General features: G+C 43.3%; 2 protein-coding genes across 8 annotated transcripts in view; both read right to left on the bottom strand.

Moving 5' to 3' along the window:
* ttll1 (tubulin tyrosine ligase-like family, member 1) overlaps positions 1–15,093 on the bottom strand; it is a 917,975-nt gene that overhangs the window by 10,739 nt on the left and 892,143 nt on the right. For 5 of the 7 annotated variants that reach the window (XR_001966686.1, XM_018765231.2, XM_018765232.2 and 2 more), the window contains exon 1: positions 111–185. The exons of 1 other annotated variant lie outside the window; for it this stretch is intronic. The gene's annotated coding sequence lies outside the window, so the exon portion shown is untranslated. Of the gene's footprint in view, positions 1–53; positions 73–110; positions 186–15,093 lie in introns of those variants that run through there. One more of the 7 variants, XM_018765237.2, reaches the window with a different exon arrangement.
* Positions 5,336–15,093, bottom strand: part of LOC108942271 (contactin-1a-like) — a 30,733-nt gene continuing 20,975 nt past the window's right edge. Inside the window, exons 19-25 of the mRNA XM_029252123.1 lie at positions 14,961–15,031; positions 14,283–14,517; positions 13,062–13,165; positions 12,379–12,565; positions 11,767–11,879; positions 9,686–9,842; positions 5,336–7,569 (exon numbers count right to left, since the gene is read on the bottom strand). Of these exons, the coding sequence (XP_029107956.1) occupies positions 7,493–7,569; positions 9,686–9,842; positions 11,767–11,879; positions 12,379–12,565; positions 13,062–13,165; positions 14,283–14,517; positions 14,961–15,031 (944 nt within the window). The 3' untranslated portion in view covers positions 5,336–7,492. The remainder of the gene's footprint in view (positions 7,570–9,685; positions 9,843–11,766; positions 11,880–12,378; positions 12,566–13,061; positions 13,166–14,282; positions 14,518–14,960; positions 15,032–15,093) is intronic.

Below are 15,093 nucleotides of genomic sequence, written 5' to 3'. Positions count from 1 at the left end.
TTCAGCTAGTTACCGACTGACACTGTGACTGTACGTAATTCGTTGTCACCAACCTGTACACGTAGAAAATAAAATTCGGCTAGTCACAACCTGCATATTCCGTCACATACCGTGCGCCTCCTGAGAAGATGAGCGCGCCCCGATGTCCATAGCCGGACGACGGTGGCTGAGGGCGCCAGAATCCACTTCCTGGTCAATATCCTGGCAACAGGAGACACAACGTCGGATGCTTCCGATTGGCTCCCGCACGTGAGCGATGCGCATGGACGCGTGTACAGAGCTCGTGCTCCTGCTGCGGTTCTTCTCTGAGGCGCTGAGGGCTGCGGGAAGGTGTTAACGGCGCATTGAATCGTCGTGCTTTGCGTTGGCGTTGTTTACCGTTGAAAGTAAAACTAACCTGCCTCTCAGTTTTCTTTAAGTGCTCAACAACTAGTTAACTTGATTGTGTATGTTTAGGATAAGTTATGATAAAATATAAATATTGTATATATTTGCAACATTTTGTCTATAATGATCCTCTCTTCACCCGCATACAGATGGCATGCATAAAATTTACATAGATCATCTGTATGTACATTACTGTATTTTATAATAATGTGTACAATTCATTTATAAACGTTGGGAATTTTGGCAGTTGTATTCTCTGGTGAAACAGAAATACAGTATTTTCGTTATATTTTTAATTTTTATTGTATTTTTTTTTTTTATTTATTTGGCTTTTGGGGTGATTTTGGATATACCTGAGAGTCCTGGACTCCTGCGTGGAGCAAGTTAGAATAATTTCCTCAAGAAACGGTGATATTTGTCATTTTGATTCACTTCAGAAGCAAATTAATATTGTAAACTGATGAATGGGTATAAAAACGCTCATGGCCCATTTAAGATTCAAGGTGAATGAACATTATGTGTTTTGCTTCAAATAAAATCATATCATCAACTGAAATGTACGCAGCGCTGAGACCACAGCGCTATTTGCTGCACCACATATGGAAAAGTACTGTACTTAATGTGAACTGATCAGTAAAAACTGGTAAACCATTGTATTAGTGGTACACCCTTTCAGCCCGAGAGTTAGATACTGCTGTTGAATAGAACAGTGGCACACTAACATAGCTGTCATGGCAGAATACACTAACTGAATTGTGTATTGTAAAAGTTTTAAAATATAGTAATCTCTTTTTCTTTTCCTTTTGTGCACTACCCGAATACACACATCTTTGTTTGCTAGACAAACGCTTGCACTGAACCGTCCAGCATGGCGCAGCCTCATTCACATAGCCTGTCAAACTGCCGAGGTGAGGCGAACTGCTGAGGCTTAAGAAAAGCATGAACTGCAAAAGTCCAGAGCTGCTCACACATCATCGACAGTGTTGTCACAAGTCTGCCCGATGTGTGACAGGACGTTCCACCCCCGAATCGGACTACTCGGTCATCTTTGGATGCACACAGCCGGGTCACCCAATCAATAGAGATGTCGAGGTCTTCATTGACAGTGATGGATGGACATCAGAGGGTCACTTGTTGAATCCCCCAGAGGGAAACAAAGCATCAGGAATCTGACAACCAATCAGAACGAAACACAGGACTATGTACAGGAACAGACACTAACACCAACTATTTACATTAGTTGACATAAGCCCCCCTCGGTGCCGTTACAATACAATATATTCAAGTTATTATTGTGTGACATCTTATCTGTCACTGTCACTGATCAGTTTCTGATTTGGTGTCTTCTTAATTTGTTTAAATAACAATTTACTGCTGTCTTCATTTTCATTGTGATGATGTGCGAGTTGTTTTTCCTCTGTAGTACTGACATCCCTCAATTTACGAACTCTCTTCAGGTATAACAGCACTGGTACCAAATGCAATTTACTATACTTTATTTTACTATGTACTTTTAATAAGGAGAAAAGTAATTGTAACAAAATTTATTTGAAGTCTGCCCAAAAAGCATTTAAAAGTCCGCGGAAGTGCAGTAATGTTCAGTAGTTGACACTGTTCCTTCTTATCTACTGGATATAAGGAAAACATTGGCCTTTTCTAGCAGTTTCAGTTTCCAAAACATACTTTCTAGAGAAATTACCATTACTTACCTCAACAGTTTTGTAATCATGATAAGAAATGATAGAGAAGATTGGTGGTGTGATAGCTCGGGTTGTTGATTCAGATGCCCAGGTGTTTGCTGAGCTTGGCATTTAGATCGCAAACCTTTCATCAGCAGTCGAGGCGATTAGGAATTGTCGATGTTCGGATAAACTTTTATGCAGATACTCGTGTGATGTACATCGGGTCATATGGTGGAAAGTAACAAACTGTACTTTAGAATCACCGCCTGCATCTAAGTCTCTCTTCCTGCTAATGTAATACACACATTGTATTTTCTATGAGATGTACGTCCCTTTGGAGAAAAGTGTCTGCTAAATGAATACATGTACATGTCTGCTGGTGGGTTAAAATGTTGTTGCATTATGAGAAGTTCAGGAAATTCCACAGCCATGCTTGTCGGCCGTATTGGGTGTGTTATTTACATTTACTCATTTAGCTAACGCTTTTATCCAGAACCACTTACAATGTGAACTATATATTTTGAACATAAGGAGGTTTGCTATCAGCATCTTATGCTCCAAACAGATTTGTCCAATTCCAAGGCAACCCTACCCCCACCCGACACCTACAACAACACACAGCACCGACATAAGAGTACATGCAATACAGTTCAACCACACCAACACCCAGAAATACTTGTTCAGACAAAACATGCCTTATCAAATTATATCATGTAACCTCTGCTACATATGCACATTATCATTACCACTATTTATGGTTCAATTAATTTCTGCTCCTGTGATGAGCCTAGGACGAGCAGGCATTTGTAATGCAACTTTAGAAATATAAGAAAATGTTAAATACACACACACACATTTTCAGAACCGCTCATCCCTCACGGGGTCACGGGAAACCGGAGCCTACCCGGCAACACAGGGCGTAAGGCCGGAGGGGGAAGGGGACACACCCAGGACGGGACGCCAGTCCGTCGCAAGGCACCCCAAGCGGGACTCGAACCCCAGACCCACTGGACAGCAGGACTGCGGTCCAACCCACTGCGCCACCGCATCCCCTAAAATGTTAAATAAGTACGTATTTTTCTCTCAACATGCAAATTTATGTAGAAAGACAGTATGTCCATATAATGGACACACAACGCTCTACACACTTTAATAATCTCTGCATTAACACAGCTATGCCAGTGTGTTCATTCTGCCTTCGACTATTTTCTCATAACTAACTCCTCTTGCACATTCATGAATTGTTTTAAGCATGTGACATATACACTTTCTTCACCTCCCCCTTTTCGTACAAATTAAAAGTTGCAGATATTCAAAACATACTATAAAATAAAGCCATAAAAGCAACCATAGGCAACTGCTTTCTCTTCTAGCGGTCAAGAAGGTGAACTACTAGTACTATGGAAAAAGCATTTGTGCACATGAGGGTTTCATCTGTTCCCCAGGAGGCAACAATTTTCCCAGTCCTTATTAGCTGTTTTCAGCTTCATGCCTTTTCCCAGTTGTTTAGAGTTTAAACAGTCAGTCGATCAGTCAGTTTTTTTCAGTTGTCCTGTGGGGATCACACACGGTTGGGGACATTTACCACATTTGGAAATCTTTGATGAGTTTTAAAGACTACCTTTATCACACTACCCTTTGGTGGAAATAAAATGGTATAACTTAATTGTCCAGTTATTCCTATATTTTTCATATTGCAAACTTTTTTTACATAAAAGACAGAAAAATGACTGAAGTTTGTGAAAAAATTCCCCTTTAGAAAATTCTTAGCATAGAACAGAAACGTAATGCAGTCGTTGCTTTGCGTTTCAGAACTGAAGACTCCAAATTTTATAAGTGAAAGAAAATTTTTGCTTATTATTATGAGCTGTGGGATTAAACTCTCCTCTTTTTGTTTACCTTTATTATCTCACGCACTGGCATGCGGCAAAGTCAGATCCCGCAGACTTAACACATGACATGACATCGTTTCACAGAATCGGGGGAGAGAGGGTTTTCATGACGCTTCCCATCGGAGATCAGTGGCATCCCAACCAAGAAAGAGCTGCAGATCCTCTCATGATGTTCCCCCCATGAAGGGAAAAGCACACGATGGATTCACTGGTAAAACACACCCACTGTCTTTTAATAGGCAATGCTGGCTACTTACATGAATTACCAAATTAACCTTTCCATGAAAAACCTCTAATGAATAGCATTCTAAGCCATTGAAAAGAACATCAAGTCCAGAGAAAACAGAAAATCTAATGGTAATATTTTTCAGATTACAGTATACGGAAACTAACTGAAGTACATTTTTTACATTAAATTAATGTAGCCGTTTCATGGATGCCCCGTGTTCAAGTACATTAAAGGATCTCAAATGTTACTGCTAATTTGAGGTACTTCAGAACCAAAGCAAACCCAGTTACCAGGTCAGCACTCGTTGATGGACAGAAAAGGGGACAGCTCTGCATTTTAGGGGTAGGTGGTCTGTGTATGTCTGTGTTTGTTTGTATTGACTGTGTCCCACCGCTGCCAGAAACGAACAAGTGAAGGTGAGTTGAGGAGCGCCGATACACAAGAGAGCGAAAGCAGACCAAGCCCTGTTTTACTCCGTTTGTACGGACAGGTATCACTGAAGCAGGAAACACGAAGCTCCAACGTCTCAATTTCTCAGTCGTTTTCAGGCTCTTTGGGGTCTCAGTAACGAAGCACAATGAGCTAAAAACGGTTTATTACGGATCTGTGGAACCTCTGCAGATATTAAGCATCGCAGATGACGGCCACCTCGCAGTGTCCTCGCTGTCCTTGAACGCCCCACTGTGCCCGTAATCCAAGGCCTCCAGCAGAGGAGTCCCACATTGCTGAAATTACACAGGAAACCGGCACGAAAAGGCAAGAAAAGATACACAAATAAGACAAAATTATGCAAAAACAAAAGCTGTAAATGAATACCACGTGGTGAATAAGACAATTAGAGTAAATGACAATGCAAGTAAATCATAATGATATACACACACACACATTTTCAGAACCGCTTGTCCCATACGGGGTCACGGGGAACCGGAGCCTACCCGGTAACACAGGGCGTAAGGCCGGAGGGGGAGGGGACACACCCAGGACGGGACGCCAGTCCGTCGCAAGGCACCCCAAGCGGGACTCGAACCCCAGACCCACCGAAGAGGAGGACTGCGGTCCAACCCACTGCGCCACCGCACCCCCGTCATAATGATATAATGAAGGGTAAATAATAGTGATAAAGTAAGTATGTACTGCAGGAACACATTATTTTGGACACAGAAGGCGCTACTCAGTGCAAGAACTCACAGCACGAATGTGGACTGGAGTTTCCGATCCAGTACGCAGGTCCGCAGGTCAGTGTCAGGTGGTTTCAAGCAAGCAAGACGTCACCTTCTGCCCCACACGATGTGCAGCGAAACAGCATTTTCTCACATCTGTCTAACAAGTTAAAGGCCATTCATGTATCCGTGAATTGAAGCGGTCTCTATTTGTGTGACGTGTATGTAGGAGACAGGAAGAGAAGCACTTTGTGGTAGTTCTGATATTATATTTAGCCTTGCAGAAGAACACGTGTCCTTTATTACATTTAATGGGTAGCACAGTCGAAATGTAATGATGATTTCTTTCTGCCGTGATTAAAGGAACACTTACGTAATTCCACTGTCAAAGTGGCCAGAATTATTAAGAATTAAAAATCCTTATCCCACTCACTTGTACTCTATATGTTGATCCCATCAAAGTCTGTTGCTGCAATACTACTACTACTACTACTAATAATAATAATAATCATCATCATCAGCAGCAGCATAAATAACAACTGTCATCATTATCATCATCATGAAGTGTCATACAAATAGCTTTATGTGAAAAGTGAAATAAACCCTTTATATTAACACTTACCCACAACAGTTTCATTTATCAGTTAATTGTAATATTCTTTATTCTACTTTGTTTGCATCAGTTTTGCACATCAATAAAAACAATGCTTATGGAGCTAGCCATGTTGAAATAGCATTAAGAAAGAAAAAAAAGAGTGGGACATCGCACCACGAATAAGCCAGCTGTACCAGCACCACTGCGTTCTGTGAATGGTCACACTCAGACAGAAACCGAAAAAACACCACATGAACTGAAGAGCCAATATGAAAATACCCATTTCTTCACAGCACTGCATAAAACACTGAACAGATACAGTCAAAACAAAAGCCTTCCTATTTGGCATGTATTTTCACTTGTGATCACTTCATCTTCGGCCCACAATGCGCTCTCAGAAGATATTTTGCAATTGTGTCTGAGGGACAGTCTGCTGTAGAGTACCCGGGAGAACAGTTCGTAATACTTTACCGGGCCGTGTTTCATTGTTTCTAACGTAAAAACGGCCCGGTTTAGTCTGTGCCATTTCATTCATTTTTTTTTTCTCTTATCAACTTAGAAATCTTATCAATACTTCAATAGAATATCAATAGAATCTATAGAATCAATAGAATATTATTAGAAATCTTATGAACTTAGAAACACAAAACACTTTTCATTAAAACAAAACTTTTTTTAAATCTCAGTCATACTACAGAGTCGCTACAACGGTTTTAAATTTCACTGCTAAGTTAACCTGTGATTTGGTTTGAAAAAGACACATTCATAAGTCAAACAAAACGCTGCGATTCCATCTGGAACGGATTTCCAAGACTACAGCAACACGCACAAAGGCGTGCCAAGGCGTCTCGTCCTGCGTGTGAAGGGAAGCGAGGCTGATGTGCCGAAGGCCTCCTTGTTTTGACTGTATCTCAGTAACTGGAGGACTGCTTCACTTTGGCAGGTGTTGCAGGGGGTCCACGTATGGGATTTGCACACAACGAATCGGACTGAGTTTTACAGCCGCCCTTCCTAACAATCCACTCGCTTGCTTAATGTAATGCGGTTAAATGATTTATGAATTTATCCGTCACATGATTTATTCATTGCCAGGGTGGGAGATCTCCCCTGCCTTCACCAAAACAGTTTGTCTTATGGTTTAGAGAGGGACACCTTCCTGCCTGGATGAAGACACAGCCGTCGTGCCTCTTCCCTTAAGAGCAACTCATGCAACGTTAAAAGATGAGTACAAGTGTGTATATAAGGCATACTGAGCGATTTAAAATAACTCCGTTCATCGTCAACCAAAGATGTATTGATAGGTACCAAAGGAGGGATTTGCCCGGATTTCATTGTCCTTTATAGATTCTGCGGGGGTGGCTCCCACTCTGCACGTGTGTCCCTAGCAAGTATTGCATGTTGGTCGCGAGATGAAACCGGGGTGGGGGAGGTTGACTCCAGTGGGGTCTGGGGTTTGAGGTTCAGGAAAAGAGCTGCAGTCCTGGCAGGTATCAGCCTTACACAGTCCTCCTGAGTGCAGTGAAGGCCAGTCAGGGGCAGCGCTACATTCAATTTCCCAGGCAGCAGAGGGCGATAAGGAGCAAGGTGGCCAGGCTCAGGGGTCGCACCACGACTTCTGCTCCACCTGGGAGGACACAAGAGCAGCAGGTACACATGGTAGATAAATAACGGGTATTGTCCGAGTACCTTTAAGAAGGTATAGCGAATTGCTTCGATTAAACATTAAGCTACATCATGCCCATGATGACAATGACATAACAACAATAAAAACAACAATAGTGACTCTAGTTACATGGTGCTCTTTGCTCTGGTATTTCAGTTCATAGACACATCTACAGAGGTCCCTGTAATCACAGTAGAATGCCCAGGAGGTGTGGGTAGTCACTGGCACCTGGACCCAAAGATGTTTGTTTTTGCACCGTTCTTCTGGCTGGAACATTTTTGTTTTCCTCTCCTCGACTGCCTCACTTATCTCTATTACTGCCTTGTTCGCATCTGTTTTTCAGTGTTTTGCGACACACTGTTGAGAAGAGCGAGATGTAAACCGCTTTGGGGAATAACGATCACTAAATTAATAAATGTGAAAATAAAGTGACCTTACACTGAAGGTTCTTTGTTTGTTTTTCTCCTACACCCAAAAAGTAGTGTTCTATCATATGACATAACGTTGCTGTTGCAGCACTCACTTTTGTTGTCACCTCCATATGCTGATGTGGTGTGTTGGTTGGTTGTTGGTGGTTGACGTATGGTTGAGGTGGTTTTTTTTTTTTTTTTTTTTTTTTGGTGGATGGAGTCGCTGGGATGGTACTGTGGGCATGGAGGGGGGTGGGTCTGGGACGCCAGATCTCGCCGTTGAGCCTTCTGGAGGTGTCGTGGGCTCAATTCAATGAAACATCAACGAAGGAAGGTGCCCACTTGACAACCCCAACGAAGTGCACGAGGTGGCTCCCGGCAAGGAGGATGGCGTTTGCCCATGATGTGGGCTGATTTTTCTTGTGAAGGGAATTGTTTGGTGGGGTTTTGGGAGGGATGGAATATTGGGGCGTGGTTGGTTTGTGTCCAGCCCCCCTTGATTTTGGCATGAAGGGTTGAACATCTTTCCCTGTGTATTATTGTATGTTACATCCAGGCACATAGTCATACCGTTAACAGGCTACTTTTAAACACTTAATTTTTCACCAATGTGCGTCTCAAGCTCCCGGCGGAACTAACCACCGTCATGAAGTCAGTGCGTCAGGTGCTTCTCTGCCTTTCTGGCTTAGATCAAGAACAGTTATGCAAAAAGAGGAGTTTCCTCACAGAATGTAATGCGTCACCCAGAACATGATGCCTGGAAGGTGGATGGACAGTGAGTCGCGCTGGAGGAGCTTCATAGGCTCCAGATCTCATTCTTACGTGTCACACAAAATATAAAAATTTCTTTGCGGGCTCATGTGCCTGAGTTGACAGGAGCAGAGCGAAGATTCAAAGTGACAAAATGATGAGCAACCCCACGGTTTTTGAGCTTGCAGAACCAGGACCCCAAAGGAAGAAGTGTTATTTTAAAGCAAAAAACATCCATGGTCCAACAATTAAGCCGGACAGAAATATTCACATTCCACCTTTCTGCTGTGAACCCATCGACAAGATGGATTTCCTATCAGCTGCTAACTCTGGGATTCCTCAAAATCTACACATGGGATCATTTTCTTATTTTGAAAGACTTGCACAAGTCACGCAGAAACAAAGTAAAATTTTCAAAATGCACAAAACCGAAAGTCTCAGACAAACACATGTTTTACACGCTTGTACCTCACGTTACGTACCGTACGTCCGAGTTCCGATTTCTGAATACACCAACATTTCCCAGCAAAACCCATTCGGATAGAACAGAAAATCAAAAGGCAAAGGGGGAGGGGTACCTTCAAGAATTCAGTCAGTGTATTTTTTCCTGATTGCAGCTATATCGAGGCCTTCACAAAAACTACCCAAATTAAGGAATGTGCATTTTTGTGGTTTTATGACCTGCAGCGGTAGTACCTTTAACCTAGGTACCTCAGTAGGTACCTACTCTGAATTGTTCCAGTAAAAAATACCCAGCTGTATAAATGGATAAATAATTGTAACGTAACATTGTAAGTCACATTGGAGAAAAGCCTCCGCTAAATGAAAACATGTAAATGAAGTAAAGCACATCTGCAGCTAAAGTTGGTGACAGTTCAGGAAGGAGAAAGATGTAAAGCGCTAAACACTATAATTACCTGAAATCCGCACTTGTGCAACTGCTCCATCCCCACCTTCGCTGTGCGCTCTGACCTCTACAACGTAGTCCCTGTCACTGAGCACCGGGAGGTCGATGTATCGGTTGCCTGTGGTGTACAGAGTGCCGTTGGAGAGACCTTCCTGCCTGTAGAGGATCTGTGACCAGCCAGGTCCAAAAGACAAAAAAGACTGATGAAAAATTCATATACTGTACATCCCAATATTCATTCCATTACCTGCAGTTGTATTGGAACTCTGATTTTTATGTCTTTGTCACACAACATAATAAAAAAAAAAACTTAAATGATGTGTGTATTTATGTATTTAAGACAGCAGGTGAATGTGCATTCACACCTTTTCCATGCTTTCTTGCAAACATGAGTCTGTGGGTTCTCTTCTATTTGTCTATAAGACTTTCCTTCACATCACAGTGCTGACACAATGTAACGACCCACGTTGCTGTGTACTTAGGTGGGAAGATTTGCAAATTGTAAATAGTTGAATTGTGGGTAAAGTGTAAACAGAGGGTTCAACCACTAGGGCGATTTATTGGGAAACTAATAGGGTGACTGTTTGCCAGGGTGAGAAAGAAGAGTGAATCTCAGGGTGCTAAGCAGGTTGGCTTGGTGTGTAGTTCCTGGAGGAAATGGGATCCTTGGACTGAGAGTATTTCCTTGTGTACTGGTGTTCAATTAAACGTTTGAGATGATTGCTGCCTGTGTGGCTATCTTCACCCCATCCAAACCCACGGCTCTGTGTGCCACAATATTATGCACAGCCAGCTTACTAAATGTATCATGAGGTTTTCGTTAAATTCCTGAAGACATTTTTATGCTTCCATGTCTGATGTTTGCTGAACAGTAATAGGAAACATGCGCAGTAAGCAAATGCAATCTCAGTTTACCTACTAAACCAACAGATGTGATAGTTGTGATGCACACTTAAATGGTACGAGTGTGTACCTGGCATACCACACTCTCTCCTGGTGTTCACAGTTTGGGTCACGTGTTTATGCATTTTTTTGTAATGCCAGCAAGAGCTATTTTGTAAACTTGCGATGAAGAACAAAGTGGAAATAAAGAAGGTTGAAAGAGAAAAGAAAATAACAAATGTTATAGATACTGATGGGATGATTCAGTCCACAACAAACAAAAGCTACATTTATCTGTAATTTTTGTTTTAACTTCAACGTGACTACAATTTAATAAAGACAGATGAAGCAAAAGTTGTGCAAATTAAAAAAAAAAAAAAAAACTTCATGGACACTTGTGTGATTCAAAAAAGCTTTGTGGAAATTCGCAGTCTAATAAATTAATTTTTGAAAATTATGCTCCATGATTTCTGATTTATGTGTTATGCCACTTTTTCCTTATGATACTAGGCATCATTTAGAGTGAATCTGGTGGGAACTTGGGATGGCCTTGAAACAAACTGGAATTCTTCCCCATAAAAAATTATGGAATAAGTAATTCCACTATGCGGTTATTCAGGAATTAATTAGAACCAGGGGATAAGAGTAGTTCTAAATAGCCTGTAGCAATTGTACCTGTATCCCAGGATTTTACAAAATACAATCCGGAAATGACATTTAGATTAAGAAACACACACTGTCTGAGACCGCTCGTCCTGAGCAGGGTCGTGGTGAGCCAGAGCCTATCCCGGCAACACAGGGCGCAGGGCCGGAGGGGCAGTGGACACTCAGTGATTTCACAGTACCTGGCTGGAACGCGAGAATGTGGGTTTGATCCCCACTCGGTCTGTGTGGAATTTTCATGTTGTCTGCATGGGTTTCCTCCCACGGTCCAAAGACATACTGTTTAGGTTTGGCCAGTATGTGAGTGAAGGAGAGAGTGTGTTCCACTGATCTATGGATGAGTGACCCAGTGTAAGTAGTGTATCTAGCAGTGTAAGTCACCTTGGTTAATAAGGTGTGTGGGCTGATAACACTGCATAGAGTTCACTGGAAGTCACTTTGGAGAAAAGCATGAATGGAAGATGAATAAATGTAAATGTAACTAGGACACAACCTGTGGCCCCAGGCACTGGACACATGACCCAGAAGTCATCCTGCCAGACCCACCTTGTAGCCTTCTATCCTGGATTCATTGGCTAAAGGCTCCACCTGCTCCCAGGCAATCTTCACTGAACTGCCGCTTAAAGTCTTCTTGATAATTCTGGGAGGACGGCTTGGAGCTGTGAACAACAGAAAAGAGTAGTTGTCCCCAGCAGAGCCCAGGAATGTCAATGGACTGTGAGAACACGGAAAAGCAGTGCTCGTTTGTTTGTTCATCTCCATCATTTTGAGAAGGTAAATCAATCCAAAAATGCAGGAATGAGCATTCTGGGTACACACATACACACACACACACACACATATTTTCTGAACCGCTTGTCCCATACGGGGTCGCGGGGAACCAGAGCCTAACCCGGCAACTCAGGGCGTAAGGCAGGAGGGGGAGGGGACACACCCAGGATGGGACACCAGTCCATCGCAAGGCACCCCAAGGGGGACTCGAACCCCAGACCCACCGGAGAGCAGGACCCTGTCCAACCCACTGCACCACCGTGCCCCCCACACATTCTGGGTATTCAGACTCAGTTCAATTCAATGCATTTTGTATAGAGCGCTGTTCTCACCCAGTGACACACTCCACTAGAACCAGCACAAGTGCACATAAGGAACTGGACTCACGCGCTTTCTTGGTGTGGATCTCGTACTGGACACTCGGGGGGCCCATCCCAGCTTTGTTGAAGGCCCGCACCTCAATGAAGTAACGTGAGTCGGGCAGCATGTTCTCCAACCGCGTCTGGTTCTCGCCCTGGTTCTCCACCACCTTGGTACCTGCCTGGCTCTCTTCATGCTTCCTCCAGTACCTCACCTGTGGGAGGGAGCAGAACACCAGCAGACTCAGCCGAAGCACAAGCAGACCAAGCAGTGGAAGATTTCAACTGTGAGTGGCACAGAACTGAACCAGTTCCCATTTCCAGTGATTTTGAATTCCAGTGAATTCAAAACCTCACTAAAACATCTTGGGGTACCAAGAAAAATGTAAATTTAAAAAAGCTTTAAAACCTTTTTTTGCTCACTTTACTGAGATCTTTTTTGTGATGAATGTGAACAGAAAAAATGGATTTCAGGTTTTTCCAGAGGCCACCGGTACAGCTGCTGCCTTTGGACCCAAAGGTCACAGGTTTAATTCTCACCTCTAGCTGTAGGACCTTTGAGCAAGGTACTTACCCTAAATTGCTCCAGTAAAATTAACCAGCTGTGTAAATAGGTAAATGATTGTGAGTGGCTTAACACTGTAAGTCGCTTTGGAGAAAAGCATTGGCTAGATGAGTAAATTTAGCTCAGAGATGCCACTTCTTCCCCACCTGGTAGCCGTCAATGCTCTGCTCAAGGGTGGGCCGCCAAAACACTATGGCCTCAGTAGCTGAGAGAGCCCTTCCTGACACATCCGATGGGGCTTCCGAGGGAGCTGTGGGGAAGGAGAGAACTTGAGTTTACCATGTTACGTTGCTGTGTCAAAGAGCTGCACAACTGAGTCCACGGGGTTAGACAGGAACACAGGGATCGTGAGTAGTGTGAGAATGTCATATACTATCCTTCCAACCTAGTGCCTTCATGGAATAAAACTTCCTGAACCCAGCGGTCGAGTCCACAGCCCTGGCCCCGAGTCGCATGTTTCCTGGTAGTTATGGTACGAGGCACAATGTACTTTGTGTTTTATTCACAGGGAACATTGCTGAGTGCCTTTAACACACACACACACACACACACACACACACACACACACAGGCTGAAGCTGCTTGTCCCAAGTGGGGTTGAGGCAAGCCGGAGCCTAATCTGGCAACACAGGGTGTAAGGGTGGAGGGGGAAGAGACACACCCAGGATGGGACGCCAGTCCATCACAAGGCACCCCAAGCGGGACTCAAATCCCGGACCCACCAGAGAGCAGGACCTGGCCAAACCCACTGCACCAGAGTGTCCCCCATCGTGCCTTTGACAGAATTCACTAAAGTAGCTCAATGCTGCAGGAAGAACTACATGTGTACAGCTTTTAAAACTTCATGCTCATCATTTGGCTCATAGGGGAAGGGTCTTATATGCGCTAGTTTGCCAGTATCAGAATTTGATCTTGTTGGGTTTGTTGGAAGGAAACAGTGTTACTACAGAGAAAAGACAATAAAAAAAGGGAAAAAAGACGGGCAAATGTATTCTATAGCCACTACATCAGACTGGTTTTTACACATTGCTTGTTTTTAATGAGAAGTTTATGAAATTATTTATTTAAGGGGTTCAGTCTAACACAATAATTCTGAATGTACCAGTACTATACAGGAGTTTTTTTGTTAATGTCTTGTAAAAACCTACAATTATTGAATACTGGACATCTATTCATATTTCATGTCTTCTTTGCTTTTTTATATGTCCATATCCACATTTTTAATGTCATTCACTAAGATGAATACCAATGCTTAGACAGTAATTCTTAAGACATGGAGCTCCTCATGTGCAGAAGAGCTCATGATAGAGAGTGATGTTTGAATACATGTCGCAATGTGTGTGGCTGTCTTTGACTCTGGACCCTTACCGTCTTGTGCAGAGAATAGAGAAGCCGTCAAACTGTAGGGCCCCTCGCCCTTATTGTTGAAGGCTTTCACCTTCACATGGAACTCTGTGTTGGGGGGAATGGAGGGATCCTTGTGTACGTAGCGTTGGGCCTCGGGGTCCGCAACCGTCACCTTTCTCCACTGATAGTCATCGTGGGCTTTGAAGGCCACAATGTAACCGAAATTCTTCCCGTAGTAGTACTGAGGCTTGACCGGCTGAAAGCACATTCCACAAAGATGGATTAACAGACCTACTGTGGAAACCTCTCATTCTGGACCTATACTGAACTCCTAGCTGAGCTGCGGATTACAAAGGGACATGCACCCAATGTTTCTCACATTCAACATTATTATCCAACCTAAACCAATTGCTCTCAACACAAATGTTATTCAGACAGCAGAAGCACCAATCAGCTCCGCAGAAACACTTTCCCATCATCGTAGTAAGCTCAACAGAAAAATCCCGCAAAAGATGTCTGAAGTCTCATCACTTCGCTTCATTTTCATTGATGTTCTACACATCTTTTGTATGCATCAATTGGGAAGATTTACATCCAAGGCCACGCAAACGTTACTCTTGTTGTGTGTGGTTTCAGTGGATCTGTGTTAGAGGAGGAAGTCAAGGCTAGAATGGCGGGTGGCCATGCAGTTGGACATACCGTCCAAGTGATGGTTAGCTCTCTGCTGGACTCGCCACCTCCACCAATGTCTGAGGGAGCCACCACGGGTACTGCAACAGAAACATCACACTTTTTTCACACTTCCACTACACACAATCCTGTGTTCTGCACC

The sequence above is a fragment of the Scleropages formosus genome, chromosome 5 (assembly GCF_900964775.1).
Source record: "Scleropages formosus chromosome 5, fSclFor1.1, whole genome shotgun sequence".
NCBI classification, from domain to species: Eukaryota; Metazoa; Chordata; class Actinopteri; order Osteoglossiformes; family Osteoglossidae; genus Scleropages; species Scleropages formosus.
The sequence above is the reverse complement of the archived record's forward strand: the minus strand, read 5'-3'. Positions and strand labels throughout refer to the sequence as shown.